At 42.8% G+C, this 27,309-nt stretch overlaps 2 protein-coding genes across 2 annotated transcripts in view; one reads left to right on the forward strand and one right to left on the reverse strand.

Annotated features, from left to right (window-relative positions):
- The first annotated feature begins 17 nt into the window (after positions 1 to 17).
- Positions 18 to 3,888, forward strand: CIAO1 (cytosolic iron-sulfur assembly component 1). The gene is made up of 7 exons (XM_036748090.1): positions 18 to 500; positions 988 to 1,136; positions 1,509 to 1,620; positions 1,735 to 1,823; positions 2,306 to 2,507; positions 2,634 to 2,721; positions 3,380 to 3,888. Exons 1-7 carry the CDS (start codon positions 362 to 364, stop codon positions 3,618 to 3,620), a joined length of 1,020 nt encoding a protein of 339 aa, XP_036603985.1. The 5' UTR covers positions 18 to 361; the 3' UTR covers positions 3,621 to 3,888.
- A 1,145-nt stretch (positions 3,889 to 5,033) lies between these two features.
- Positions 5,034 to 27,309, reverse strand: part of SNRNP200 (small nuclear ribonucleoprotein U5 subunit 200) — a 43,055-nt gene continuing 20,779 nt past the window's right edge. Inside the window, exons 18-45 of the mRNA XM_036749211.1 lie at positions 27,188 to 27,298; positions 26,503 to 26,634; positions 26,152 to 26,340; positions 25,692 to 25,889; positions 25,126 to 25,278; positions 24,926 to 25,006; positions 24,572 to 24,655; positions 23,825 to 23,931; positions 23,398 to 23,516; positions 22,911 to 23,065; positions 22,041 to 22,230; positions 21,628 to 21,801; positions 20,262 to 20,422; positions 19,577 to 19,804; positions 18,811 to 19,002; positions 18,535 to 18,713; positions 18,107 to 18,258; positions 17,528 to 17,636; positions 16,127 to 16,235; positions 15,501 to 15,690; positions 13,536 to 13,700; positions 13,209 to 13,330; positions 12,843 to 12,986; positions 12,578 to 12,754; positions 12,065 to 12,225; positions 11,848 to 11,929; positions 5,595 to 5,687; positions 5,034 to 5,465 (exon numbers count right to left, since the gene is read on the reverse strand). Of these exons, the coding sequence (XP_036605106.1) occupies positions 5,322 to 5,465; positions 5,595 to 5,687; positions 11,848 to 11,929; positions 12,065 to 12,225; positions 12,578 to 12,754; positions 12,843 to 12,986; positions 13,209 to 13,330; positions 13,536 to 13,700; positions 15,501 to 15,690; positions 16,127 to 16,235; positions 17,528 to 17,636; positions 18,107 to 18,258; positions 18,535 to 18,713; positions 18,811 to 19,002; positions 19,577 to 19,804; positions 20,262 to 20,422; positions 21,628 to 21,801; positions 22,041 to 22,230; positions 22,911 to 23,065; positions 23,398 to 23,516; positions 23,825 to 23,931; positions 24,572 to 24,655; positions 24,926 to 25,006; positions 25,126 to 25,278; positions 25,692 to 25,889; positions 26,152 to 26,340; positions 26,503 to 26,634; positions 27,188 to 27,298 (4,101 nt within the window). The 3' untranslated portion in view covers positions 5,034 to 5,321. The remainder of the gene's footprint in view (positions 5,466 to 5,594; positions 5,688 to 11,847; positions 11,930 to 12,064; positions 12,226 to 12,577; positions 12,755 to 12,842; positions 12,987 to 13,208; positions 13,331 to 13,535; positions 13,701 to 15,500; positions 15,691 to 16,126; positions 16,236 to 17,527; positions 17,637 to 18,106; positions 18,259 to 18,534; positions 18,714 to 18,810; positions 19,003 to 19,576; positions 19,805 to 20,261; positions 20,423 to 21,627; positions 21,802 to 22,040; positions 22,231 to 22,910; positions 23,066 to 23,397; positions 23,517 to 23,824; positions 23,932 to 24,571; positions 24,656 to 24,925; positions 25,007 to 25,125; positions 25,279 to 25,691; positions 25,890 to 26,151; positions 26,341 to 26,502; positions 26,635 to 27,187; positions 27,299 to 27,309) is intronic.

Raw genomic sequence — 27,309 nt, forward strand, 5'->3', positions numbered from 1 at the left:
CCCTGCTGCTCCTGTATTGCATCCAGGGACTGTTCGGGGTCGTCCTGATCGCGTCCTGGGAAGGGTCTCCTTAGCTGCGAACTGGGTACGAACCGGACGCGGCTGGTGAGGTAGCAGAAAAGCCGACCGTGCTTCCGAGACCCCGGGCGACAACTACAACTCCCACAAGGCAGTGCGGCAGCCGGACCCTACGGGCACTACAGTTCCCAGGAGATTTCGGGGCCCGAGAGCGGAAGTGGTGGGGACCAGGGGGTCGCTGCGGGAGTCTGGAGCTGAGTTACTGCTAGAATTCCGGCCCGGACCTTGACTCGGCCTCCCAGGGGGCGGGGGGCCTGGAGTCAGGCAGAGCCGGAGCGCCACCATGAAGGACTCCCTGGTGCTCCTGGCCCGCGTGCCGGCCCACCCAGACTCCCGCTGCTGGTTCCTGGCCTGGAACCCTGCCGGGACCCTGCTGGCCTCGTGCGGCGGCGACCGCAGCATTCGCATCTGGGGCAAGGAGGGTAAGGGTCCGGCCCCCCGCATCCCTCCCTTCGGGGTACTTGGTCCCGGACGCTCTCCCTCCCCGTCCTCCCCTTGCCCCTGCCCCCGCTCTTCTTTAGGTGTCACTGCAAGAAGCCCCCACATCGGGTGCCTTGCATAATTACAGTAACCAGTTGCGTTTCAGAGTTTGCGAAGCGCTGTGCATTCACCATCTAGTTGAATGAATGAATGTCATCTTGTAACTGACAAAATTCCATCCTGGAATAGTTCCCCAGATACCTCCGCTCCCCTTCCTCATCCCGACAGCCAAGTCGCTGGAGAGAAGCTTAATCTTCCCCTTCCACCCCTCTCCCCTCAAAAAAGTAGGGGAGATATTCCTGGTGGTAATTTAGCATCAGCTGATATTTTCTCTAAGATAAGAAATCTGCCCTGGCTTCCTTTTGCCTCCTTCCTCCCCACATCAGGCTCCCAGGCTGGTGCTGTGAACTCCATCATCTTTCTCTCTAGGTGATTGCTGGGTGTGTAAGTCTGTTCTGGCCGAGGGTCACCAGCGCACTGTGAGGAAGGTGGCCTGGTCTCCTTGTGGGAACTACCTGGCATCTGCAAGTTTTGATGCCACCACCTGTATCTGGAAGAAGAACCAGGATGACTTCGAGGTAACTAGGCTGGAGAGTAGGCGTGTAGGATTTCTTGCAGCTTTTCTGGATCAGGATGGTTAAACCCTGAGCCCACCTGTGCTTGGCATTTTCCATTCATTTCAATTAAACATTTTATTATTATCGAACAACTATTTATTATTATTACTATTATTTATTAACTGGGTGATGGGAATTTTGCTTTATGCTGGGGCTATAAGGAAAAAATGGGGCTCTCCTTGAGTTTGGAATGTAAATACAGATAAATGCAAAATATATACAAATAATTATCTAGGATGGGGGAAGGGAAACGACAGTGATTGAGGGGATCAAGAAAGGCCTCACTGGATCCTCCCCTTTTATTGAGTTTCACCCGCTATACTTTGTCCGCAGTGTGTAACCACCCTTGAAGGACATGAAAATGAAGTCAAGTCAGTAGCTTGGGCTCCATCTGGTAGCCTTTTGGCTACCTGCAGCAGGGACAAGAGTGTCTGGGTCTGGGAAGGTGAGTAGAATGGCTTGTGGGGAGAGAATTAAGAAAGGTGGTCGATTGCGTCCTTGTTAAATGTAGCCTTTATAGGTTTGGCTTTTTGGCTCATAGTGTCCTTACCTTTTACAGTCGATGAAGAGGATGAATATGAATGTGTCAGTGTTTTGAATTCACATACACAGGATGTTAAACATGTGATATGGCACCCTAACCAAGAGGTAAGAGTCTGGGGTAGGGGCATCTCTTGGGACAAAAAATACCTGGATATGAGACTGCTGAGAATCTCTGATGTTAAACAGTCTTAATTCTCTCCCTCCTGAGCTGTGTTGTAAATTAAAACCTTGAGGCCACTTTTAGAAGCAGCTGTAATAAAACCCCTCCAGGCTGTAAGAGCCTGTGGGGATAGTGGGAAGAGATAGTGCATATTATTTCATAACTCCTTAACATAGGCTGCTAGGTGGTACAATGGATAGACCTGGAGTCAGAAGACTTGAGTTCAAAGCTGCCTCAGACCTTTACTAGCTATGTGATCTGCCTTAGTTTCCTCCTCTGTAAAACAGGGGTGATGATGCCTGTCAAGACCAAGAGATACGTGTAAATGTGACACCTGTGATGTTTGCAAATCTAAAGCACTATACAAATGCTAGCTATCATTAACATCCCTAGCAGTGTTGATATGTCCTGTGTATTCTCCTTCTAGCTGTTGGCATCAGCCAGCTATGACGACACAGTAAAGCTTTACCGGGAGGAAGAGGATGACTGGGTCTGCTATGCCACCCTGGAGGGCCATGAGTCCACGGTGTGGAGCTTGTCCTTTGACCCCAGTGGCCAACGCCTGGCATCTTGCAGTGATGACCGCACTGTTCGCATTTGGCGCCAGTACCTACCAGGCAATGAGCAAGGTGAGTTGCCAGAAACGAAGGCAGAGAGTGGCTTCTCTAAGACTTGGATCAGAGTCCTCTGGAGAACATCTGCTACAAGAAGCCATTTGGATGTTTTTCAAACTAATCAGAGACTTTTTGTAACAGGAGTGGTCTGCAATGGCTCTGACCCTACCTGGAAGTGTATCTGCACCTTATCTGGCTTCCATTCTAGAACCGTGTATGATGTCTCTTGGTAAGCCACGCTCATTCATAAAGCTGGTACATAAATACCCTGCACTGACTTCTCCTCATTGGGATTGAGCTGGATTGTTGATTTTGCCAGATCTGGCCAGTACTAGCCTCCTGATGTAACAAGTGCATAGTAGCCTCTGGTCTGGGAGTCTTTAGAAAGGAGATGGGGAGGCTGGAGATAGCTTCATTTGGGCTATGATGATAAGAACGATATTTTTCACTTATTATTTAGTAGTCTGGGGTAGGGGCATCTCTCGGGACTATCAAGAAATATTTGCGTGCCTCTGTGTCTGGAGCATATGGAGTTAGTTTCCCCTTATGAAGTATGTGTTAAGAAGACTGGAAAGTAGTTTCAGCACTAATTCTGGCTGAGTACCAGGATTCTGTATGGAAAATAGCTTAGGGGACTTTTCCTTCAATCTCTACCAAGCTAAAGCTACCTCTTAAATTGCAGATAAGCATGTTCATAGTGGTTTAGAAATGTTAGGATTACGTGGCCTGGTCTCTTAGTTCTGCTCAGGGAAGACCTTGAGTAAAACTTGTGTCTGAATCCTAAAGGGAGACAGGACTTTGGGAAAACTAGTACCTCCCACAGCATCATCATTCTCATTCTGCTTAGAATTGATCTGTGTATTGAAAAGCAACACCTTTCTTCCTAGGTGTCACCTGACAGGGGCCCTGGCCACAGCTTGTGGTGATGATGCCATCCGGGTCTTTGAAGAAGACCCTAACTCAGACCCTCAACAGCCATCTTTTTCCCTAACAGCTCACCTACCCCAGGCCCACTCCCAGGATGTGAACTGTGTAGCTTGGAACCCCAAGGAGCCAGGGCTACTGGCCTCTTGCAGTGATGATGGTGAGATGGCCTTCTGGAAATACCAACAACCGGAAGGTCTCTAAGGCCCACACACATCCCCTGAACCTTTTAGCAGAGGGATAATACTGATTTTCCCCAGAGGGGAAAAAAATCATGAAAATCAGTTTTTTCAGTCTACGTAAAAAGTGTAAAGGAGCATTCTCATTCTCTTCATGTCTGAACTTAATCCCCTACTCATTTGTCAGAAGCTGGTTGCAAGAGTCCAGCTCCAGAATCACTAATAATTTTTCCATCCTTCAACTTGGGGGCCCCCTAGTTCAATTGTGTAAAATAAATGTTTTCAAAATCTTATTTTCAGTTTCTGTTTGCATTATGGTGGGTATGGAGTGCTAATTATTAAAATATCTATACCATGGGTTTCATTTTAAGAAACTCCCATCAAGGTGGGTGAATTAAATTGACTATTTAAGAGACAGTGACAGTACTGGATGCTAGAAATATCTTTCAGTACACCTTTAGTCACTTCTCATTTCAGCTCTTTATCTCCGTCTCTCAAGCCATTTTTGCCAGTCTTATGACCACTGTAACTATTAATGACCCACTGAAAAATTTCAAGACCTACAGGGAAACTGGGAGTGGACCACCCAGTAGAGCTGGTCCCGCTCAGATTTAGGAATAAGAGTGGTTCATATTCTTATTAGTACTTTCATGTCCATTTATCTCTATATGAAAACAGGTTATATAAAGGATAAATTTAGGAGATAATCTCAGAGGGAAGGTACTAACATTGAGAACCAGGAAAGCCTTCTTACAGAAGGCAGGCAGACAGAGCCGTAACTGAAGTTTGCATTGCATTCCACAACCTGTTTTAATTGGAACCCAGGAATAACTCGCTACCAAAAAATATTCAAGTCTCCTTCAGATCAAATTTAGCATGGTTTTCCAGCTCCACATGCTTTCAAGCAAGTAGCAGAAGAGAGCAATTCAAGGAAATCCACAGATTTAGCACATGCAACTTTGGCTTCTCAAGCCTGCCTGGATCACCTGCTTAAAAAGATACTGTACATCTGATCTGAAAAGAAGCGAAGAAAGCTGTGTGTAAAGCTCTCTGAAATAACAGCTGACTGTCCTGGTAGGACTCGCTGGGTAGTTTATGCTGCCCCCTGGTGTTTAGAAACTGCAGGACTTCATAATGCTGACCAGCCTACAGGATGGCTGATCCAAGGAAGTTGGGGTACTACTGGCCAACATGTTACCCTAATTTGAATCAGCCACCCTGTCATCCCCTAAACCACAAACCCAGTTTATGACATAAGTAAAAACTTGAACCTTGACCAAAAGCTCTGGAGTGGTTACCTGGGAGTAGCAATTGGCCTCATAAGGAGTTTCATCTGGCCAGTGGGGCAGGACAGAAGACCTATCTTACCCAAGGGGCTATCCATGAACCTTTATTACTAAATACAATCATTTCAAAAAGTAAACATAGTCAAGTCAGGGAATCTTCAAATAATTTTATTAGAATATTCGAAACTCAAAAGACCTGCAAAGTTCCCCATTAAAAAATACTGTACACGTTGTATTCTTCAGCATAGCCAACAAAAACCAGCAGCCATTCACATTACTAAAGGGGGTTTAATAAAGGGGGAAAATGTTGACAGCTAAGCCAACACGAACAATCTGATTCCCTCACATATCGGATCTTTGAAAATTCAGGGTTTCAGACAACTACACATTTCAAATCTCAGTTTAGCATTTTCTGTGAGAGTAAATGAATGCCCTGGGACTCAGTCAGAATCACTATCGCTTTCTGCTTCCTTCACATCCACACTGAATTTGTATTCCTGGTCACAACCCATGTAGGCATCACTCATAAAGTAGAGAGTGTAATTATGGGCACCAGTGGCTGGAGCCACAAAATCAAGCTTCACCTAGAAGAGGAAAGGAAGCAAGAGTGAAGATGAGCAGTTCTAGGATTTAGAAAGCCTAGTCTTGTCTCACCCCACCCTGGTATTCCGACCCCCCTCCTTCCCCACGTAAGGCCTGAACAATTCACTCACCTTGGCCTTCTGCTGCAGTGTCAACCTTTTGATGGAGATAAGGCTATTGGATTTGGAGTCTCCAATCACCACCCACCAGCCCTCCTCACGTTTCTGTGAAAGTGAACAAAGTAAGGACCTTAATAAACAAAGATAATTCAGTATTCACCATTTATTGTAATGGAAAGAAACATGGAGTCTGAATCCCACCTCTTTATATCTACTAACCATAACTAGAAGAGTCACTTCAAGTCTCAGTTTGTCTACAAAAGGTAGACAATACTTGTACTGCTTACCTCACAAGGTTGTTAAAAGGAAAGCACTTACATAGTCTTCCAAGTGCCATATAAATGAGGGTTATTGAATATGTCAGAGAAACAACAGGAAGTTGCCTGAGCTCTTCCCCAATTTCCCTCGAAACAACTTCAGATCATGCCTCAAAACATTCTGGAGCTTCCTGCCTCAGCAGGCCAGCTATAAGGCCTCTAGCCCCAGCAGGTGAGCTGCTAGGCCCTGATTCCCCGCCATACATGGTGAGCTACCAGTCCCAGAGGCTCCCACACAGCAAGCCAGTGACCAGCCACCTGGCTCCCAGCACAAGAAGCTCGGGACAGAGCCTCCTGTAACCCAGAAGCAGAGCTCAATTTTAAAAGTCACAAAATAGGCTGGAAAATGAGCAAAAACCAAAAATCCCTGACTGTAGAAAGCTACTATGGTGACAGTGAAGATCAAAACACAAACTCATAAGAGGACAACAATGTCAAAAGGCAACACCTCATAAAAGAAACATGAATTGTGGTCTCAGGCTCAGAAAGTCCTCCTGAAAATGCTCAAAGAAGATTTTAAAAATCAAGTAAGAGGTAGCAGAAAAATCGGGAAAAGAAATGGGAGTTATGCAAGAGAATCATGAAAAAAAGTAAATAGCTTGATAAAGGAAAGCACAAAAAAAATGGAAAAAGATGTGGAAAATTTCACAGAAGAAAACATCTCCCCTTGAAAAGGAGGTATGAAAGCTAACTGGAGAAAATAATTCCTTAAAAGTTAGAATTGGGCAAGTGGAAGCTAATCAAGAAGATATCAAGAATCAATCAAAATCAAAAGAATGAAAAACTAGAAGAAAACATAAAATACTTCATTGGACAAACAACTGACCTGATCCAAGAGATCCAAAAGAGATAAATTTTAAAATCATTTTACTACCAAGGGGGCGGAGCCAAGATGGCAGCTGGAAAGCAGGGACTAGCATGAGCTCCCCGCCAAGTCCCTCCAAAAACCTATAAACAATGGCTCTGAACCAATTCTAGAACTGCAGAACCCACAAAAAAGGAGAGGGAAGCAGGGCTCCAGCCCAGGACAGCATGGATGGTCTCTGGGTAAGGTCTATCCTGCATGGAGCTGAGAGCAGAGCAGAGCCCAGCATGGGCAGCGCGGACCAACCAGACCAGGAGCCAGGCACAGTGTGCCCTAGCACCCTGAATCTGTGAGCTGTGGCAGTTACCAGACTTCTCAACCCACAAACACCAAAGACAACAGAGAAGGTTAGTGGGAAAAGCTGCTGGGGACAGGGAGTTTGCGGTTGGGCCACCGCCCCGGGGGCAGCAGAGGTGGGGCAGCTACAGAACTAGAGCTGCAGTTGCTTCTGGCTCCAGGCCCACAGGGTGGGAGGAATTAAGTGGCGGATCAGAGCAGGAGTGCACAGCCTGCTGAAGATCTAAGTGCAGTCCGGGTTGCGGGTTCTTGGGGAAGGAGGAGTGCTGCTGTGGCAGAGCTGGCGCACCCCCCCAGGCTTGGAACATAGAACTCTTTAGTCTACAAGCAGTCATACCCCACTGAAAAACTCAAGGGTCAAGTAAGTTGGCTGGGAACATGGCCAGGCAGCAAAAATGCACCCAGATTCAGTCTCAGACTCTGGAATCTTTCTTTGGTGACAAAGAAGAACAAAACATACAGTCAGAAGAAATCAACAAAGTCAAAGAGCCTACAACAAAAGCCTCCAAAAAAACATGAACTGGTCTCAGGCCATGGAAGAGCTCAAAAAGAATTTGGAAAAGCAAGTTAGAGAAGTAGAGGAAAAACTGGGAAGAGAAATGAGAAGGATGCGAGAAAACCATGAAAAACAAGTCAATGACTTGCTAAAGGAGACCCAAAGAAATACTGAAAAATATACTGAAGAAAACAACACCTTAAAAAATAGACTAACTCAAATGGCAAAAGAGCTCCAAAAAGCCAATGAGGAGAAGAATGCCTTGAAAGGCAGAATTAGCCAAATGGAAAAGGAGGTCCAAAAGACCACTGAAGAAAATACTACCTTAAAAATGAGACTGGAGCAAGTGCAAGCTAGTGATTTGATGAGAAATCAAGATATTATAAAACAGAACCAAAGGAATGAAAAAATGGAAGACAATGTGAAATATCTCATTGGAAAAACCACTGACCTGGAAAATAGATCCAAGAGAGATAATTTAAAAATTATTGGACCACCTGAAAGCCATGATCAAAAAAAGAGCCTAGATATCATCTTTCAAGAAATTATCAAGGAGAACTGCCCTGATATTCTAGAGCCACAGGGCAAAATAGAAATTCAAAGAATCCACAGATCACCTCCTCAAATAGATCCCAAAAAGAAATCTCCTAGGAATATTGTCGCCAAATTCCAGAGCTCCCAGGTCAAGGAGAAAATACTGCAAGCAGCCAGAAAGAAACAATTTGAGTATTGTGGAAACAATCAGAATAACCCAAGATCTAGCAGCTTCTACATTAAGAGATCGAAGGGCTTGGAATACAATATTCAGGAGGTCAATGGAGCTAGGATTAAAACCAAGAATCACTTACCCAGCAAAACTGAGTATCATGCTCCAAGGCAAAATATAGACTTTCAATAAAATAGAAGACTTTCAAGCTTTCTCAGTGAAAAGACCAGAGCTGAATAGAAAATTTGACTTTCAAACACAAGAATCAAGAGAAGCATGAAAAGGTAATCAAGAAAAAGAACAAGAAAAAGAAATTGCAAGGGACTTACTAAAGTTGAACTGTTTGGTTACATTCCTACATGGAAAGATGATGTGTATAATTCATGAGACCTCAGTATTAGGGTAGCTGAAGGGAATATGCATATACATATATATGTATATATATGTATATGTGACGGTGTATGCATGTATATATGTATGAGTATATATACATATATATATATATATAGAGAGAGAGAGAGAGAGAGCGGGCACAGGGTGAGTTGAAGGTGAAGGGAAGATATCTAATAGAAATAAAATCAAATCAAGGTATGAGAGAGGAATATATTGAGAGAGGGAGATAGGGAGAGATAGAATGGGGTAAATTATCTCGCATAAAAGTGGCAAGAAAAAGCAGTTCTGTAGGAAGAGAAGAGAAGGCAGGTGAGGGGGAATGAGTGAATCTTGCTCTCATCAGATCTGACCTGAGGAGGGAATACCATACATAGTCAATTGGGTATCTTACCCCACAGGAAAGGAGGAGGAAGAAGATAAAAAAAGGGGGGATAAAAAAAAAGGGAGGGCAGATGGGGGTGGAGGCAAGCAAAAACAAACACTTTTGAAAAGGGACAGGGTCAAGGGAGAAAATTCAATAAAGGGGGAAAGGTTAGGAAGAAGCCAAATATAATCAGTCTTTCACAACATGAGTATTGTGGAAGGGTTATACATAATGATATGCATGTGGCCCATGTTGAATTGCTTGACTTCTTAGGGAGGGTGGGTGGGAAGGGAAGAGGGGAGAGAATTTGGAACTCAAAGTTTTAAAATCAGATGTTCAAAAACAAAAATAAAAAAGTTTTTGCATGCAACTAGAAAATAAGATACACAGGCAATGGGGCATAGAAATTTATCTTGCCCTACAAGAAAGGAAGGGAAAAGGGGATGGGAGGGGAGTGGGGTGACAGAAGGGAGGGCTGACTGGGGAACAGGGCAACCAGAATATACACCATCTTGGAGTGGGCGGGAGGGTAGAAATGGGGAGAAAATTTGTAATTCAAACTCTTGTGAAAATCAATGCTGAAAACTAAATATATTGAATAAAAAAAATTTAAGAATAAAAAAAATTATTTTACTACCTCAAAGTGATGATCAAAAAAGCCTGGATAGCATCTTTCAGGAAATTATCAAAGAAAACAGTCCTGATATCCTAGACCCAAAGGGTAAAATCGTAATTCAAAGAATCCACCAATCACCTTCTGAAAGACATCCCCAAATGAAAACTCCCAAGAATGTTAGAGCCAAATTCCAGCAGGTCAAAGAGAAAATACTGCAAGCAGCAAAAAGAAACAATTCAAATATCAAGAAGTCAGGATTTCACAGGATTTAGCAACATTTAGCTACATTCAAGAATTGGAGGGCTTGGAATATGAAATTCCAGAAGGCAAAGGAGCTTGGATTACAACCAAGAATCAACTACCCAGAAAAACTGAGCATAATCTTTTGGGGAAAAAAATAGAAATTCAACGAAATAGAGGACTTTCAAACATTCCTGAGGAAAAGACCAGAGCCGAAAAGAAAATTTGATTTTCAAATACAAGACTCAAGAGAAGTATAAAAAGGAAAGAAACAACATGAGTTATTCAGTAACATCCCTACGTGGGAATATATATGATACTTGTAACTCTTAAGAACCATATCTCTATTAGGGCAGTTAGAAATATACATTAAAAAAAATTAAGGGGTAAGAGGATTGCACTGGGAGAAGAGGGAAGAGAAGCAGAATGGGGTAAATTGTATCACATGAAGAAGCATGAAAAACCTATTGCAGTGGAGAGAAAGGAGAGTGGGGAAAGCATTGTTTGAAACTTCCTCTCATCAGATTGGGCTTAAACAGAGAATAACAGACACATTCAGTTGAGTACAGAAATCTGAATTAGGGCTACTGTGGTCCTCCACCCAAGTTCTACACCAGTGGCTCAATGGGATAGAGATGACTAGGTTCTTAAAGGTGAAGACAATGGCACCAAAGCTGGAAATGGTTTTAGACAGGGGTACAACAGACTGGGTGTATTGTCTAAGGGCCAGCCTAAGTTCAGAGAGGTTCATCAAGAGTAGTGTGGTTGCCAGATGAGGAGTTGTTTTGGCCACAAAAACTCATGCAGAGTCTTAATAAGGTGTGAAGAGGTTGAGAACCAACATATCTTAATAGCCCCTGAGTGTCCATGTATATTACAGCAAAGTATGATAATATTTATAACTAATTCAATCATCAAGGCAGGAAAAGTGTGCAAACAACCCCCCCCTTTTTTAATCACTTTCGGACTTTCATGAAAAACCATTAAAATAGTTTTTGATTCCTAAAAGAGAGAATTCCAATATTGATCATAGTGCCTTGCAAAAGTTAATGTTTCAATTTATTTAGTTCAGTTATCTAGAAACTGATGAATCCAGAACACTTCAGTTTCTAACACTGTCAGATAATTGAAATATTAGTGAAGAAAACAGGAATCATCTATCTACTTTCCATATCCACTTAGAAAATGAGCCTAAACTACATGAAGATATTAAACCAGTTTCAAGAAAAAGCTTCCTGATGAGGTAAACTATCATGTAGAGCCAGGTATCAAATTCAAACAGAAATAGATTCCCGCATAATGACTTAGAAAACCACACAATGACAGTATCTATGTTGTACTGTAGTTTCATTTTGCTAAATATGTCCCAGTTACATTTTAATCTGGTTCCAGTGACACTCTGTAATTGTACAGCCGTGTATTCGACATCTCTAATAGAGAAGTCCTTCCCAGAAGGAGGTTAGAGGGGAAAAAAGAGGCACTAGGCCTCTGTCTAAAACATTCGTTAAGCAGGGGGATGGCTTCAAGACCCCCACAGCCCTAGGAAAAGGGCTAGTTTACTCATCTATTGTAATACCACAGTCCCACTATACTTTCCATAACTTCCCCCACTCAGAATTTGGTCCTAAAACCAGCTCTAGAAATGTCGCTGAACTGCTTTCTCATTTCTCCCCAGACCAGCCCTAGCTGCAAGAGACAGATAGAATAATGCTACGGGGTGGCTTGCAATGGCCCCATGGGACTTCTAAAACCATAAATCTGTATTTGTCTGGCACTCCTGGTAAAAAAATACCTCTGCCAACACAGATTGGTATTTATTCTCTAACTTACCGTTTTAGAGAAGCTAAGGTTCTATGACTTATTCAAGGTCAAAACAGTTTATCTAAATTCCTCTTCCTCAATGATATGTTTGGACTCTAGCTAGTAAAAAGGGATTCAAACCTGTATGTTAGCAAAACCTGAAAAACTTACCTGTGGGAATAGAGGAGCAATGACAGGGCCTGTGACTTCCTCTTCTCGCTCCAGCTGCACCAGCACAACAACTGGCCCACCACTGCAAGAAAGAAACAGGACATCACCACTTGTGCAGTGGGCTCAGAGCAAACACAAAGGCTGACTCCCACCCACCTGGGATTGTGTATTCCTTCTTAGCACTTCTAAGGTCCGGGGTTGGACCCTTCCAACTCACCTGCGGATGCTCTCTTTCTCCACCACCTCATAAGACAATTCAATATTGGGATAGCGATTACAAAAGCGGGCTACATCAGCAATCTGATTGTCTGACAGTTGAAGCAGTGTGTTGCGTTCTTCATCTTCCATCTCCATAATGTCAAAGACACTCTCCACTCCCTGTAAGGTAACAATGGAGGCTCAGAGAGATCCAGGAAAAAAGAAGGACAAATACCAATGAAAAGGAAAACCTGCTGTAGGAACTCATTAATTTCACTAACAGCACCAGGTTTTACTTCTTAACCAGGGGAAACACTGCCCACAGCTGGGAGGTAGATATGTTACCTCCCCTCGTCTAAGATCTTAATGTGTGGCCCCTTTATTGTCAAATGAGGACCAGAGATTTTCTCAGATTACAGCTGGCTTCCCTCTGCCCTTGGATAAAGCTTAAGTCCAGAAAATTCAGCTAAGATGCTAGATGCTTCCCTCCTCAGGCATCTCCCTAATGCTCCCAGTCTGAGTCTCAGATTACCTTGTCTGTGCACCGTTTGATGTGGTCAGAGGTGAAGTGTGGAAGCTGCTTCAGGTAGGAGTCTTTGGACCACATGGCTTGGGTAACCATCTGAGCGAGTTCCATAGCTGCCAGAGCAGGGCTCAGCCAACCATTGCTAGAGAGCACATCAACACAGGCTTGGATGAGCCGGATTGCCTACAGATGGAGAAAAAAAAGCACATGAGGCACAGGAACTTACTGCCTTGCTTCCCTCTACTCCCCACCCCCTCCAATCACACAGTACCTTACTAAGGATCTCCTCAGTGTCAGATTGCAATTCAGCACTTAGCTGCATACGGGACAAATGGGCCTGAAGCAACAGGTTGGTCTTAACGTGGGGATCATTGAACTTGGGATTGTTCAGCTTATGAGGAACCTTCTGAGCCAACTAGTAAGAAGGAAAAAGAAATATTGTGAGGCTTAAGTGTCACTGCTCCTGAGCCAAAGCAGCCATGTAGAAACATTCAGCCCTATGGTTAAATGTTTAAGCCCCAAATTTATAACTAAGTAATATCTAGAAATAGGATTTTTCTGTGATGGGTTATTATGGACTTCAGGTGCTCAGTCTGAACATGCTCAGAGCTGTGACTAGTGTTCTCTATTTCCTCACCTGCCGTAGCAGGTTGTCCTCATGATGTCGGATGGGAATGTTCTCATACTCTGCTGCATTGGAAATGATCTCGATGAGCCCACGCACCTTGGTCTTGGCATTCAGAGACATACTGAAGAGCTCTGGGGAGAGAAGAGGTTGGCAGAAAGTCAAGGATAGCTGGAGAAAGGAACAGAAGAGACATGCCCAACACCCTGGAACTACAATGATATTTCACATATTCTATCACATCTAAAGGTCTTGGGAAAAGTACCCATGGTCATTCTTTTTCCTTAGACAAGGTTCTCCCTGCACAATTTTCCCTCAGATGACTCTAGGTTCCCTTACCAATGGTGGTATAGTTGATGTAGTAGTAAGCAGCAATCATGCCCAAGTTCAGGGGTGCCACATCCATCTCATCCTCAATACTGATACATTTGGACTGCTCCAGGTCACTTAATGTCTGCTCTACCAGTTCTGACAAGTGATCTGACAAGTGACGATGGGAGATGCCTGCAGATTTAAGAGATCAGTTGAAGTCAATGCTGCAGGGATTGTGTTGGACAACATTACACTAACACACTGTTGGTGGATCTATGAATAGGTAAAGCCATTCTGGAAAGCAATTGGAATTATCCAAATAAAGTGGCAAAAATATTTACACCCTTTGAAAAGAAATTCCACTGCTAGGTATATACCTCAAGATTGCTGATAAATTTTTTAAAAAAGGCACCACAAACACCAAAGTACTTATAGTAGCATTTTTTTTTTGGCAGTAGCAAAGAAGTGGAAACAAATCAGAGGCCCATCAATGGACAATGGCTAAACAAATTGCTGTAAGAATTTCTGCTGTAAGAAATGATGACTACAGAGAAGCACGGAAAGACTTAAAATGAACTGATGTAAAATGAAGTAAGCAGAGACAGAAAAACAATATACACAATGACTACAATAATGTAAATGGAAAAGAATAATTACAAAACAATAGAAACTGAATACCACAGGTTAAGTGGTCAAAGGATATCAATAAACAGTTCTCAAAAGAATTCAAAGTTACTAACAACCACATGAAAGAATGCTCCAAATCACTAATAAAAGAAGATATGTAAATCAAAACAATCTTGAGGTTTCACCTCACACCTTGCAAATTGGCAAAGATGAGAATAATCAATACTGAGAGGAGTTGTGGGAAGCTAGGCATACTGGTACATTGTTGGTGGAGTTGTGAATCGCCATAACCATTTTAGAAAGCAATTTGGGATTATGTATATAAAATGATGAAAATATCCATAATCTTTGACCCAGAGATTCCACTACCAGGCTTATACTCCAAGAAGGTCATATAAACAAAGCCCCCATATAAACCAAAATATTTACAACAGCATTTTTTGTGAAAGCAAAGAATTAGAAACAAAGTATATGTCCATTGATCAGGGTATGGTTAAACAAACTGTGGTCCATGAATGTAATGGAATATTATTGTATTATTTTTCTGAAGTGATGAATACAGAGAAACATGGAAAGATCTACATGAACTGATGCAGAGTGAAACAAGTAGGGCCAAGAAAACAATATACATGCCTACGATGTAAAAGAACAAACACACATACACAAATCAAAAGTAAATGAGGCATAATTTTAAAGAACAAGTGTGGCTCGAAGAGATATAAAGACTCTCCAACATCTCTGAAGAGGTGGGAGATCCACAAGTGTTGATCATTTCACATATTTTCAAACTTTTTTTGATATACTGATAAGTTACACTGATTTTCCTATTCTTTAACCTTTTTTTCTTTTTAAAATATTTGTGATCTGGGATGGCACTCTGGGAGGGGGAACAGGAGGGATACTGGGAGAAATTATGGTGAAGAGGAACAAAAGATATCAATAAAAATTTATTTAAAATGATTATTATAAAATTATAAAGAACAAGCCTGGCCCTAAAGAAGAGGTACGATAAGATACCCTTCCCCTTTGTAGAAACTGTGGTGGGAGGTGATGGGGGTGGGGCGGAGAGAAAAGAATAATACCACAGGTATGGAATATTGCGTATGATGTCAGATTTCTCTCAATGTACTGATCAGTTTTGTTGAATTTCTCTTTTTAAATTCTGTATATAGGATAGGATTTTTTTTGTGGGGGGGGTGGGGGTGGGAACAGGACATGAACCGTTATCAGGGGAAATTTACGTAATGTAAAAACAAAAGACATATCAATTAAAAAAAAAGATGTGTTGAAGGGCTCAGGAGCTAAATGCCCAGAACTAACACTAGAAATGTCACAGTGAAGACGGCTTCAAAACACTGAGCTCACCCTGTAGGTTGTAGTAGTTGGGGTTCTGGGTCATGCGCCGGTACAGGAAGGTCCAGGTGAGGTAATCTACTGCGTCCTGCTTGTTCTCAATGGTCTTGGTGACGATCTCAGCATTGAAGTGGTCATGCATGCAGTGGTCTAGATGAGACTCTACTGGCAGTGGCTCATATAGAAATTTCTTGAAGAAATCCTATGAGGAAAGGCAACAGTAGAATGAAAAATAAGAACCCTACTGGGCAGATCAGTAAGGCATGGACTCTGTGAGACAGTGATAAGACTAGAAGCTAAAATTGCAAGTAGCAATCATTGACTCAATTGCCTCCTTCTTAGGGAAGGAGAAAGCAGCATCACTCAAGACACTGATAAACAGATGACGAGGGTCAGAACCAGCCAGAGGTAAGAGTTACATATGGGGGAGCACTAAATAGCAGCAGAAAACATATGAAAGGCAAAAATACAACATGTTGTTCTGATTTCATGGAACTGAACTCAAAGGAGTTTGGGGAGTAGACAACACCAGATTTATTTGGGATGTGACTGAAGCCATCATCCCGAAGGGAACTTACAATATGACTGGGTGCTCTGAGGCCTAACTCCCCAGATTTATTTATATCCCCAGGACTTACTTTTTTGGAGCCCTGACACATGATGACACATCGTCCTTCATCATCCTGTAGAGGTCGATTGGCATGACCCACCATTTGTAGCACATCATAGATAGGATAATCCACATAACTAACAGGATAGAAGGCAAGAAGCGAAATAAGACAGTGTGTAAATATAGAGATAATGTGAAAAAGAATACATCCTGATCATTCCCCTTTGAATGCCAAGTTGGGTTTAAAATGTTCCCATAGTAGGGTGAGAGTTACAAGTAAAACTGCTGTTATTTGAGTTTTATGTTTACAGTTTCTTTTATCTGCATGCAATTTATGTTAGCAATTTTCAACTTTAGGATAAAATGTTTAAGGGTAAAATTCACATTTTCATGGCGTAGAGCCCCCAGGGAGTTCAACCAAAGCTGCAAAAATTACCCCAAACCAAAAGTTACAAAAGTCCCTTTAAAGGACTCCACAATCAGTCCAGACCTTTGGATAGCCATTTGTAAGTAGACATCATCCTAGCACCCTCTATCCCCCGACCTTTTTCCATTCCCAAGATCCCCATCATCCACTTTCTCCATTTCCATTCCTGGGCTGCTACAGATCTTTGGAACAAGTTACAAAACTGTACTATTTGATCCACTTTATATGCAAATGAAAATGCCCTTAGATTCAGCAATCTCATTAACTCCCTATCTCATTCCTCACAGTAACTATCTGAAATCCTTTCCCCTTAGAGAATACCCCTCACTCCCAAAGCAAGGAACCATGTCTCCTATTTGACTCAAAAGATAGAAGCTATCTACCTAAAAAGAGCTTGCTCTTAATCCAACATTCACAAAAAAATTCTCAGCATCTTCGCCTGTCCTCTCCCCTCGTTTCAAAAGATAAGGTGTTCTTCCTCCTTGCTGAAGTGAATCCTTCTTCTACCCATGCCCTTAAATCCCATCCCCCTCTTGACTCCACTGGGACCTTGGTTAAGCCATCATGCCTTTTTCTGTCTTGCATTATTTTATCAGTTGAAAAGTTATCCATTTTCTCTCTCTCTCTCTCTTTCCCTGGGTCCATATTAGTCTACAAACGTGTTCTGGTTTTCCTGATACTAAAGAAAAAAAAATTGTTCCCTCACATTTTCTGTCTTTTCTCTTTCTCTTTCTAAAGGTTTATATTTTTCCACATCCTCTGTATTTTTTTATGTCTTGATCCCTTGTAATCTTGTCCACAATTTCTCAAAATGCAACCCTTAGGATAAATAAGGACAGATACAATTATCACTGGAACTTGACTAAAATGAGTACTAAATGGGCTGCATTTTCTCTTTACTAAATACATATCTTCCATGATTTTTACGCATTCATAGATTTTGTGTTCTCTTTGCTTTGAAGGGAGGTAAAGCCCAAGTATATGGAGAAGTGCTGTACTCACGCATGGATCTTGCCATTATAGTACTGTGTGTCCATGATGATCACCAGATGGGCAGCCACATTCATGCCCCAGCATAGGCTTCGAGAGGCCACAACCACTTGGATGGCACCTGAGCAGTAGAGGGAAGAAGAGAGATGAGTCCAAGGATTCACTTCAGGCAGGAACTGTGACTTCCATATTAGGTTATGACATTGAGGATCTAGAGGTGCCCAAGCAGACTTGCCACATACTATTCTTTGACAAACTGACAACTGCTTTGGGGCAATGTGCCCAACACCACGGAAATTTAATTCAAAGGCACCCATGCTCTGGTTTGGTGGAGGAGAAGAGGGAAAGAAAAGAAATCTCATAACTTAATAGATTCTAAAGACAAGAAAAAGGAATAGTTGACAGGATGCTTCCCAAAAGCCTGCAAGGACTGTTGAGGAGAAAAAACAGTAAGCGCTATAGATGGAGAAACAAGAAAGGCAAATGATAAACCAAAACCAGCAATGAAGCGCCAAATGAACAGAGACAAGGTTATGGGGAGGCTGATGAAGTCCCAGCATGGTTCCTGTGGTATTCCTTCCTGTTCTATACCTGAGCTGAAGAGCTGCTCCACCAGGCGCCGCTCTGCAGGGCTGAGCCCCTCATGCAGGTAGCCCACGCCGTTCAGGAGTGTCTCCTTGAGGGTGCTGTCACTCAGCTTCTCCAGATATGGGATTAGATCCTTCTCTGTGCAATGCAAAAACCTGCCCATAGGAGCAATGGGAAAAAAGCAAAGGATGTCTCAGGCATGAAGCCCCTGGTGGTGGGTCACTTGTTGTCTTGCCTAACACCATGAAAGGAATGCAAGGAGTGTTTACGCCTTTACAAGGACCTACCTAGGGACACAGAACTTCTCCGGGAATTTGGGAGTTCTATACAACTTGACATCATTGCACCAAGATGTGAATGCAGAGGTGGTCCCAAGCAAGGTGGTGGAAGCAGCTTCCGACCACAAGAGCTCTGCTAATTAAGAAGCGTACCTTTGCCGCTGAATGTCTGCTGCACAGGTGGTGAGGATGTCAATGGCAGTCAGGCGGGTCTGCTTACGTGACGGGACAAAAACGATGACGGGCTTCTTGGGTGAATGCTTTGTAATGGCATGGTACACTGGCTTGGCCATAGATAGTAGACGAGTCTGTGTGTGGCTAATGTTGAAGCCCTAAAAACCAAAAGGAAAAGGGAAAAGATGGATGTCATGAAGTCTGCAGCTCCCTGGATATGTAAAGGCAGGTGGGAATGATGAGAGTAGTTCTCACCTGAATATGCAGTTCCAAGGGGACAGGACGTACATTGGGGTGAAAATTAAACGTGGAAGTGGCACTACAGCCTAACCAATGGGCAACATCCTTAGCGTTAGAAAGGGAGGAACTAAGTGCCACGATGCGGATGGGTCGCTCTATCTGGGAGGAGATGTAGCGCATACGAGAGCAAATCACTTCAAGTACAGGCTGTAAGAGAAATAAGGGAATGAATTCAGGAAAGGGCTATCAACTTACTACTCTAATCAATCTTCTAGAATTTCCAACAGCTTCAAATCCATCCATAATGGGGAAAAAAAAAAAAGCAATGGGCCTGAGAGTAGCAAAGACCTCGGTTTCAGTCCTGCCTCCATCATTCACTAGCTATACAACCTGGAGCAAACTATAACCCAAGCCCCAGTTTCCCACGTGCAAAAGAAATGGACCAGTACCTAAATGATGCTAATCACAGGTTTGAATGACTATGTAAAGTGTTTTATATATTCACAAAGCTTACAAGTAAATATATGCTACAATTACTATTAATCCTTTCTTCAAAGCTAAGGGTCTCATTTCTTCCACTATTTATCCCCCAGATCAACCATTTTTCACTAGGAAAATGTATCTTCCATGACCTCTACAATAAGCATTTAGGTCCTCTCCTCTACTCTGCAGACAACATTCTCCTAAGTGAGACAATCAGATGAGGAAACCGTCCCCATGCCTGTGTGGGTATCCCAAAACCACAATGTCCCTCATTTTTGTTAACAGACCATGTACATACCCCATTCTCACCCCCAATGAGGTGGACCTCATCCACCACAAAGAGGTTGACATTCTGGACATTCTTGCGTTGCTTCCAGCGGCGGGAGAGGATGTCCCACTTTTCAGGAGTGCTGATAATGATATTGCCTTTGCCCAAAAGCTTCAGGTCTGTGCTGGTCTCTCCTGTCAGCAGTACTACCTTCTTGTTAAGTCGCTCCTGGAATTTCTCATACCAATCCATATACACCTAGCAGGGGAAGAGCAGAAGAAATTAGCCTCTTTAAGCCATCACTTCAATCATTCTGAGAGAAAGCTCAAAAGACAAACAGGTCACAAGACTGCTCTTTTAACTACAGGTGTCTATAAATACTTTACAAACCTTCACCAACTCACTGAAGAATCCCTTCTCCCACAATGCACAAATGAAGAAAATGAAGCATAAAGGGGGGAAACTATCAGCTGATGGCTTCAGAAGGAGGAGAACCTCCATGTGGATTAACAAGGGAAAAACCACAGAGTAAGAGGAAGATTGGATTTGGAATCTGAGGACCTGGTTTCATACCCAGTTGTGATACCCATAAGCCAGTCGTATCTGAGCAGCTATCCAAAATGAGGCACAAGGGCTGGTCTCCAGAGTCCTTTTCTGATCCTATGAATAGCTTCTGGGGAGGGTATGACTAGAGAAAGGTTGGCAACACTTTTACCTGTTCTGCTAGCGCCTCCATGGGGGTGATATAGACACAGCGACCTTCCGAGTTCTGCAAGAGCATCCTTAAAATGGCAAATTCAGCACAGATGGTCTTCCCGCTGCCCGTGGGGGCCCCCACAAATACGTTGTCATCGCTATTGTACACGGTATTAAACACTACAAACCAAAAGAATGGCAACGTCAAGGCCAAGAGAGGAGAAGGGAGGACCAGGCAGACTACCATCCATTCAAGTTGTACAAAGATATGCCGTGAGACAAGTTACATCTCTGCCATCACTAGCGCTATAGCAGTTGTTTCATTCATTCAACAAGAAGTTACTAAGTTCTCACTGCACACACAAAACCAGGGGGAGCAAACTGCCAACACCGATAAGCTATTAATCTCAGCGTCAGGTGGTAATGGTATACTAATCTAAAAATAATCAACTCATTTTACTTCATCCTACATTTCTGCCATCTTTTGTCCCTCTCCAGGCAGGTAGGGGACAGAGTACAGATAGTGTTGGACTCAGAAAGACCTGAATTTGAATCATGCCTTAGGCACTTTAGCTGTGTCACATGGGGCAAGTCACATGCCCTCTTCTGGTGCCTCAGTTTCCTTATCTGCAAAATGAGAATAATAATAATAGCAGCTACTTCATAAGGCTGTACAATGCTGGCAAGCCCCTCAAAGAGTCACAGAATTGCCAGCTATTATTTTTTTTTTTTGCTGCTGTTAACGAAAGTGAGAAAAAAACTCAGCTAACGAGAGACCCAGTGGATAAGAATGAGAAATAGCTAAAGATCCAAGGACAGTTTCTGCCATTTTAACAATGAACTTTGCAAGTAAAAAAAAAAACAACCAAACAATTTTCTATCCTCTTTTCTGACAGTCTTTAGCCCAAAGATCACTAACTGAAAATGGGACAGCTGTTTAAAGCTGCATCCCTAGCTCGGTTCATCAGAGATATTTTTAATGGTTCTGGGAACCACTGGATAGGGAGGGAAGGAACCTTCAGTCAAGATAAACCATTCAAGCACTCTGGGCATGTTACGTATATCCTTGGCATTAGCTATGAGAACCAAAGAAATAACAAAGCATTTGAAGCAGGATCCACTGTAATAAATGCCAGAAAGCAACGAAAGTTTGAGGGTTCTATCAGTTACTGAGATGGCAAAGCTTTTGAAACTCTTAAGTTGTGATGCTGGATTCAAATGTTGCCATGAAGGAAAATCTACTGGGTCTTCCCAATAGCTAGCTTTCCTGAACAACAAGTCTCAAGGGAAATGTGCCTTCTATCCTCAGCAAAGATAGGTTTATTTCTGAATTAATCTCAACAGGGTTCAAATGGGGAGATATTGTCTGGTGATTTGATACCCACCTTGAGTCTGGATGGGATTGAAGAATGGGAATTTGTCCTGGTAGAGACTCTCAAAGGCACTGTTCCTCAGGGCAGACACAGGCAATGGCTGTAAGTCTAAAAGTTCTGTGGGAGGCGGGTACTTCTCAGGTAAGATTAAGTGACGGAAAGAGACAGGCAACTGCGTCTCACAAGCTACCGTGTAAGAAATCAGGAGTTAGAATTCCTATCAATCTCTAATACATAACCCCTTCAAACCAGTAGTTAACAGAGGAAACTCTAGGTCCGTAATTCTGCACTATCACAACATGTAATACCACATCCTCCCCAGAACAGTAAAAAAACAAAAACAAAAAACCTCCTGTGAGATCAGTAGCTATAAGGGGACATATTCTTGTTGAAGGACCTGGCTTTTAGGAGAAGGCAGTACTCACATAGCCAGCGGTCTGACACCACACGAATAAAGTATTGTGGAGGAAGTGGCTCAAACACAGGAACAAAGAATGTGATGAGATGCTCATCCTGTGCATACTTGGCCTTGAGTAGGAAATACTCATGGTGCAGGATCACTTCACTGTCAACATCTTCTACCAGAATCCAGAATGCCTCAGATGAACCATGCACCTTCAAACAGAGGGGTACAGAATCAGCAGAAGGTAATGCCCTATGCTCACTGGCTGGCACCTCATCCAGTCACCACTCCAGGAAACTGTAATCTCCTTTTAGATTGTGAGCTGCTTGAAAGCAGACACTGCCTTGACCTTCCTTTGTATCCCCATTGCTTATTATAGTGCCTAGCACATAGTAGGTACTTAATAAATACTTGACTTGACCTGAAACTGTCAAATGCCCTGCCGCTACTTGTACATGCGCTCGCACACATACACATGCACGCACACACACCCTTTTTTCTAGCCTCTTGCACCAAGTATACTAACTGAATCAACAGTAACACTACTACTGGAAAGAGCATGGCAACTGACTGCTCTACAGCTCCATTCATAAACCCTGTGACTCTCCAGATCAAAACTCGGTTCCCTGGTGTTTTCTTCTCCTACAGAATGTAAGCTATAGTCCACAAGGGCAGGGACTGACTCACTTCTGTAGCTACACAAGTCATCCCAAAAATCCTGGTGTAGTTTTAAGCTTTTAGTAGCTGCATTAGAATTTTTGGGACATCCTATATTACTAGAGCCTAGCAAAGTGTCTGGCACACAGTAGGTACTTAACATATGTTTCTGTATTCATTCAATCTCCTCATAATCACTCCAAGAACAAGCACTCATAATAAAGTAAAACCTCACCTTTTCATCCCACTGGAAATCAGGGGTTATGGTCAGCTCTACTTTCAGGGTAGAACGAGTGATAGGCTGCAAATGCACTGAGAGTTCCAATTTGGGGAAAAGGTGGACATATTTGTGGATGGTCTTCCCCATCTTGGGCATGCGGATAAGTTCACCTATAAAAAGGGGCAGTAAGTGGCTCAGAAGCTGAAGGCCTAGTCAACCTGATGCATTACGTAAGTAGGGAGCAAAGGACTACTGTAGATGATCAATAGCTTGTATGTTGGCTTGCTGGGTTCTTTTGATCACAATGCAAATTTGCACTTCAATTACTTAAGAGTTCAAAGACAAAGCCCTAGCAGTCAGGTGAGAGAGGTAGGTAATAAGAGACAGGTCAGAGTATAGGAAATGAGGTCTGAGTTGGGATAGGCTTAAGATATAAGAATGTACTTTCCATTTCAATTCATACTTATTCCAATGTGGCAAAAAAGACCAGGATTTCACAAACCTATCTCATTGTGATTCAGGTCATACAGCCGCTCGAAGGGGAAGTTTTTCTTCTCAATCTTCTTTACCACCTCCTCAGGGAGCTTCCGGAACTGGCGCAAGGGACACATAGACTGCCACCTATCCAGGAAGGAAATGAAAGCCATTAGGTCACATTCCCAAAAGACCAGGCAAGATTATGGAAGACATATACACAAACTAACAAAAAAAAATCTAAGCAATGCCAAATACACTTGCTACCCAATAGGCAATCCTAATTCCACAAGCTCCAATGAATCCAAGAAAGCCTAAAATGGTGTAAATTGTATTGTTTCATATCCATTCCAATCAACAGATACCAGATTCATAGCCTGAAATCACAGCTGGTCCCCTCAGACTCTTTACTGCAACCCATGATGATTAACTTTCTAGCCCAACAGGCTCCTTACATGCGCTTGTCAATCATCTTGCAGAGATTCAGAGTCTTGTCCGTCAGCTGTGCCCAACCTCGATTTAAGACGATTTCAAAAATGGCACGCATTAACCGACCAGCCGACTAGGAAAAGAAAATCATGGTTAGTTCTTACTCGTGCCAGACCTATTTGGTCTTATGTGGGGATGAGCTCATCCTCTGATGCAACCACCCTTATCTGCCCACAAAAAAAATCTCACTTCTCTCCTCTTCCTGTGCTAAAAGATGGTTCTTATTCCTTTTCCATGCTTACTGAGGTGCTTATTGAGAAGGACAGATCTGTGACAGCTGATCTGTAAAAACCTTAAGTAGCTTAATTCAAGGTTCATTGCTCGATATAGCAAAGATGTCTCTTGCCAGAAGCCTGAGGCCACTGAGTGACTTTTAACAGATAGAAACAATAAAACTGGAGAAGGTTTTGTCATCCTTTGATCATTAATAAATGTTGTGACACTAGAAAGAAGGAACTGCCCTCAACTCAAGAGGCAAAGCTATATGACTACCTCCCTGCCTTTCCCCACCACTACCATCCCCTCCAGGAGACTCTCCCTTTCATGATGCACAGGGTCAACAAAGCATAAGAAACTAGGCTATCACAGCAACAATGAACCACAATCAGGAAGTTCTGACAACCTCCACCCGCAGACATAGGAGATTAGGAGATCAGGAAATCAGAAACTGCTTGATTCTACCTGTTACAACCAAATCACAACTCTGAACTCACCTGCGTAACATATACCATGTCTGCCATCAGTGCAAAACCCTCAAGCTTTAGCTGCGAAATAAAGGCCTGGAGAAGCACATTGATCTATAAAAGGGAAAAGTAGAGGAAAGCAGTATAACCCGTGTGGTCTGATGCACAGTATCAAGTTAATTACAGTCATACTCTGGGCATCCTTCCCAATACCAGATCGTAGTTACTTTGCACAAAAGGGACAGCTAGAAGGCATTAGGTTAGAGTTCAGCAGGTTGCCAAAAGAGTTATCCTATATCTTAACAATTCTTTTTGGGAGCTGTGAAAACCATGTGATCCTTATCCCTTGGGCAAGTGCCCTAGTTTAAGCATTAAGAGGCCTACCTTTGCACTGGGCTCCTCAATGCTCTCCTTCACAGGAATAGGAACCCTTTCTAGTAATTTCTGAAGCTCTAGCTTCTCTTCCTGTTATAGGCCAGAAAATGAATCAGAAATAAGACTAATGTTCACAGAAAGTTATCTTCTAGGTCCCAATGCACAGTGTACCAAATCCCAATTATTTTCAGAGTGACTTCAAGACTCACCTCTCTCACAGTGATGTTTTTGAATTCAGAAGAAAGTGAGAACACTCTAAAGAGCTCAATTTCACTCAGAGTTGGTTTCAACAGCTGATTATAGGTCTGCACTGTATCATTGGTGATATAATAGTGACTGGCAATACGGCCAAGCTCCGTCACCTATGAGAGGGAAAGTTCAATTTAACTTTGGTAAATAGTTCAAATCCCTTTTTGTGGCAGGTGCATTTTCAGAAAGGACCACAGGCACAAACAGTGAGTTCACCAGCATGCCTGAGCTAGTTCAATGAAGTGGACACATTTCTAGTGGCCACAGTGAAAAGACAGACAAGCTCTCCATATCAACTCAACTGATACAAAAGGAAAGATTGTTCAGGAGTCATCACAATGGGATAAAGAGGTTCTGAGTTCAATGAATCAACCACAGTACTGAAATGTTCTTCTGTACTTTACCATACTTTCTATATTTTTTATAGGAATTGGGTACAATCCAAGTTAAAGTTCATGTAAAGTAAAATTTTCCTGGGTCTAGGACCCCTTCCTAAGCCATTAGGCCTAAGAACCATCCAACTCACCTGGAAGTTGCCAGTCTTCTTATCATATTTGACCAAATTGTTCTTGTCCAGCATGAGAGCTGCAGTGTGCACCAAATCTAGCCGGCGCTGATCCAGCAGGGGATCCCCCTTAAGGTCATCATGTGAAATGCCATAGAGGGTTGGGGAACGGAGCATTCGGATATATAAGTAGGCATATCCCAGCCAATTTACTGCATCCTGCAAACAGAAGAGCATTGAGCTTAGGAAGAGAAGTAGTCGTCAACCCCCAAGATCTTATTAATGAAGAGAATTGGTAGCCTCAAAATCTTCTAAGTGAGCACTCACCAAAAGAAGAGAGGTGTTAAGGAGAAAGCATCACTGAATGCTCAGTGAGCAGCAAGATCAAGATTAAAGGTTCTAGCTCATTCTTCTGACCACTTTATTTTGGGTTCAGGATAGAAATGAGAAAGTCAAATCCAGGGGGCAGAGCAACTCTTACCTTTGCATTCTGGACATTTCCCAGGACGATCTCAGCATTAAGCATGTCAGGCAGCTTTGATACCATCTGGCTCTCAATAGGTAGCTGCTGATTGAGTAGGGACAAATAGTACTGCAGCTCCCCATGAGATGTAATGAGGATGCCTTCCCCTTTTGTATCATACTGTGGTCGTCCAGCACGACCCAGCATCTAGACCAATCAGAAAAAGAAATTGAGTTGAGGAGTAAAGAAAGCTCATTTGGTTTAAGGGTTTTGAAACTCTAGGCTTTTTACTATCCTGGCATCCTCCTAGCACCCTCCCACAAAGTACTTTTTTCTAACAGAAATATTCCTAAGTTAAAGGCTCAGTACCTGCAGAATGTCCAGTGCTCCCAATTCTGTCCAGCGCCCCTTTTCTGGGCTATACACTTGTGTGCCTTTAATGATGACTGTATGTGCAGGGAGGTTTACACCCCAAGCCAGAGTTGCTGTAGAGACGAGAACCTACAGCGGGAAGACAAGGTTTTAAAGGCAGTCAAAGGCTGTCCTGTTAGTAACAGGCAGCAACATAAGATAGTAAGCAGCTCTGACTTCTCTAGATAGCCGGCCCTAGGAAAGGGATGATCTCATCAAGTTACACATCAGGGTCACATTTACAGAGTGCTTTAAGGTTTACAAAGCACTTTCTCCACAACATTCCTATGAGAGGATACAAGCATTATCACCATTTTACTGATGAGGAAACTGAGGCCCAAAGAAGTTAAGCAACTTGCCTATGTATTGTATATGGCAGGCCAGGTTCCAACATGTGCCTGGATGATGATGCCAGAGAAAAGTATGATGAAATACCTTTTCTGACATCTCACATACCCTACAGGTAATGGATGGCTTCTGCAACCAGAGCAATCAGGCCTCTAGTTAAAATGAGGTTGTGACGTACTTTAGAAAAGTGACTCTCTAATCCTCCCCTTCCCCCCCCCCCCCAACAGGACAGGGTCTTACAAAGTAATTGGTTGGGTCACCACCAAGGTACATGTCAAGCCATATCTTCCCTCACCTGAATGTGTTTGTCAGCAAAAAGATCTTCCACAAGTGTTCGGTCAACTCTGGTCATACCAGCATGATGAATGGCAAAGCCATAAGGTAAGAGATCCTTTAATTCCAAATTCTGTGGCACAA

This window comes from Trichosurus vulpecula, chromosome 3 (genome assembly GCF_011100635.1).
Source record: "Trichosurus vulpecula isolate mTriVul1 chromosome 3, mTriVul1.pri, whole genome shotgun sequence".
In the NCBI taxonomy this organism is placed as follows: Eukaryota; Metazoa; Chordata; class Mammalia; order Diprotodontia; family Phalangeridae; genus Trichosurus; species Trichosurus vulpecula.

What these genes read in the sequence shown, in the direction of transcription:
- CIAO1 (XM_036748090.1), top strand. Translation starts at nt 362, where the DNA reads ATGAAGGACTCCCTGGTGCTCCTGGCCCGCGTGCCGGCCCACCCAGAC. An exon ending in CCTACCAGGCAATGAGCAAG is followed by an intron (nt 2,508 to 2,633) that starts GTGAGTTGCCAG and finishes TTTTTGTAACAG; the next exon opens with GAGTGGTCTGCAATGGCTCT. An exon ending in ACCGTGTATGATGTCTCTTG is followed by an intron (nt 2,722 to 3,379) that starts GTAAGCCACGCT and finishes CTTTCTTCCTAG; the next exon opens with GTGTCACCTGACAGGGGCCC.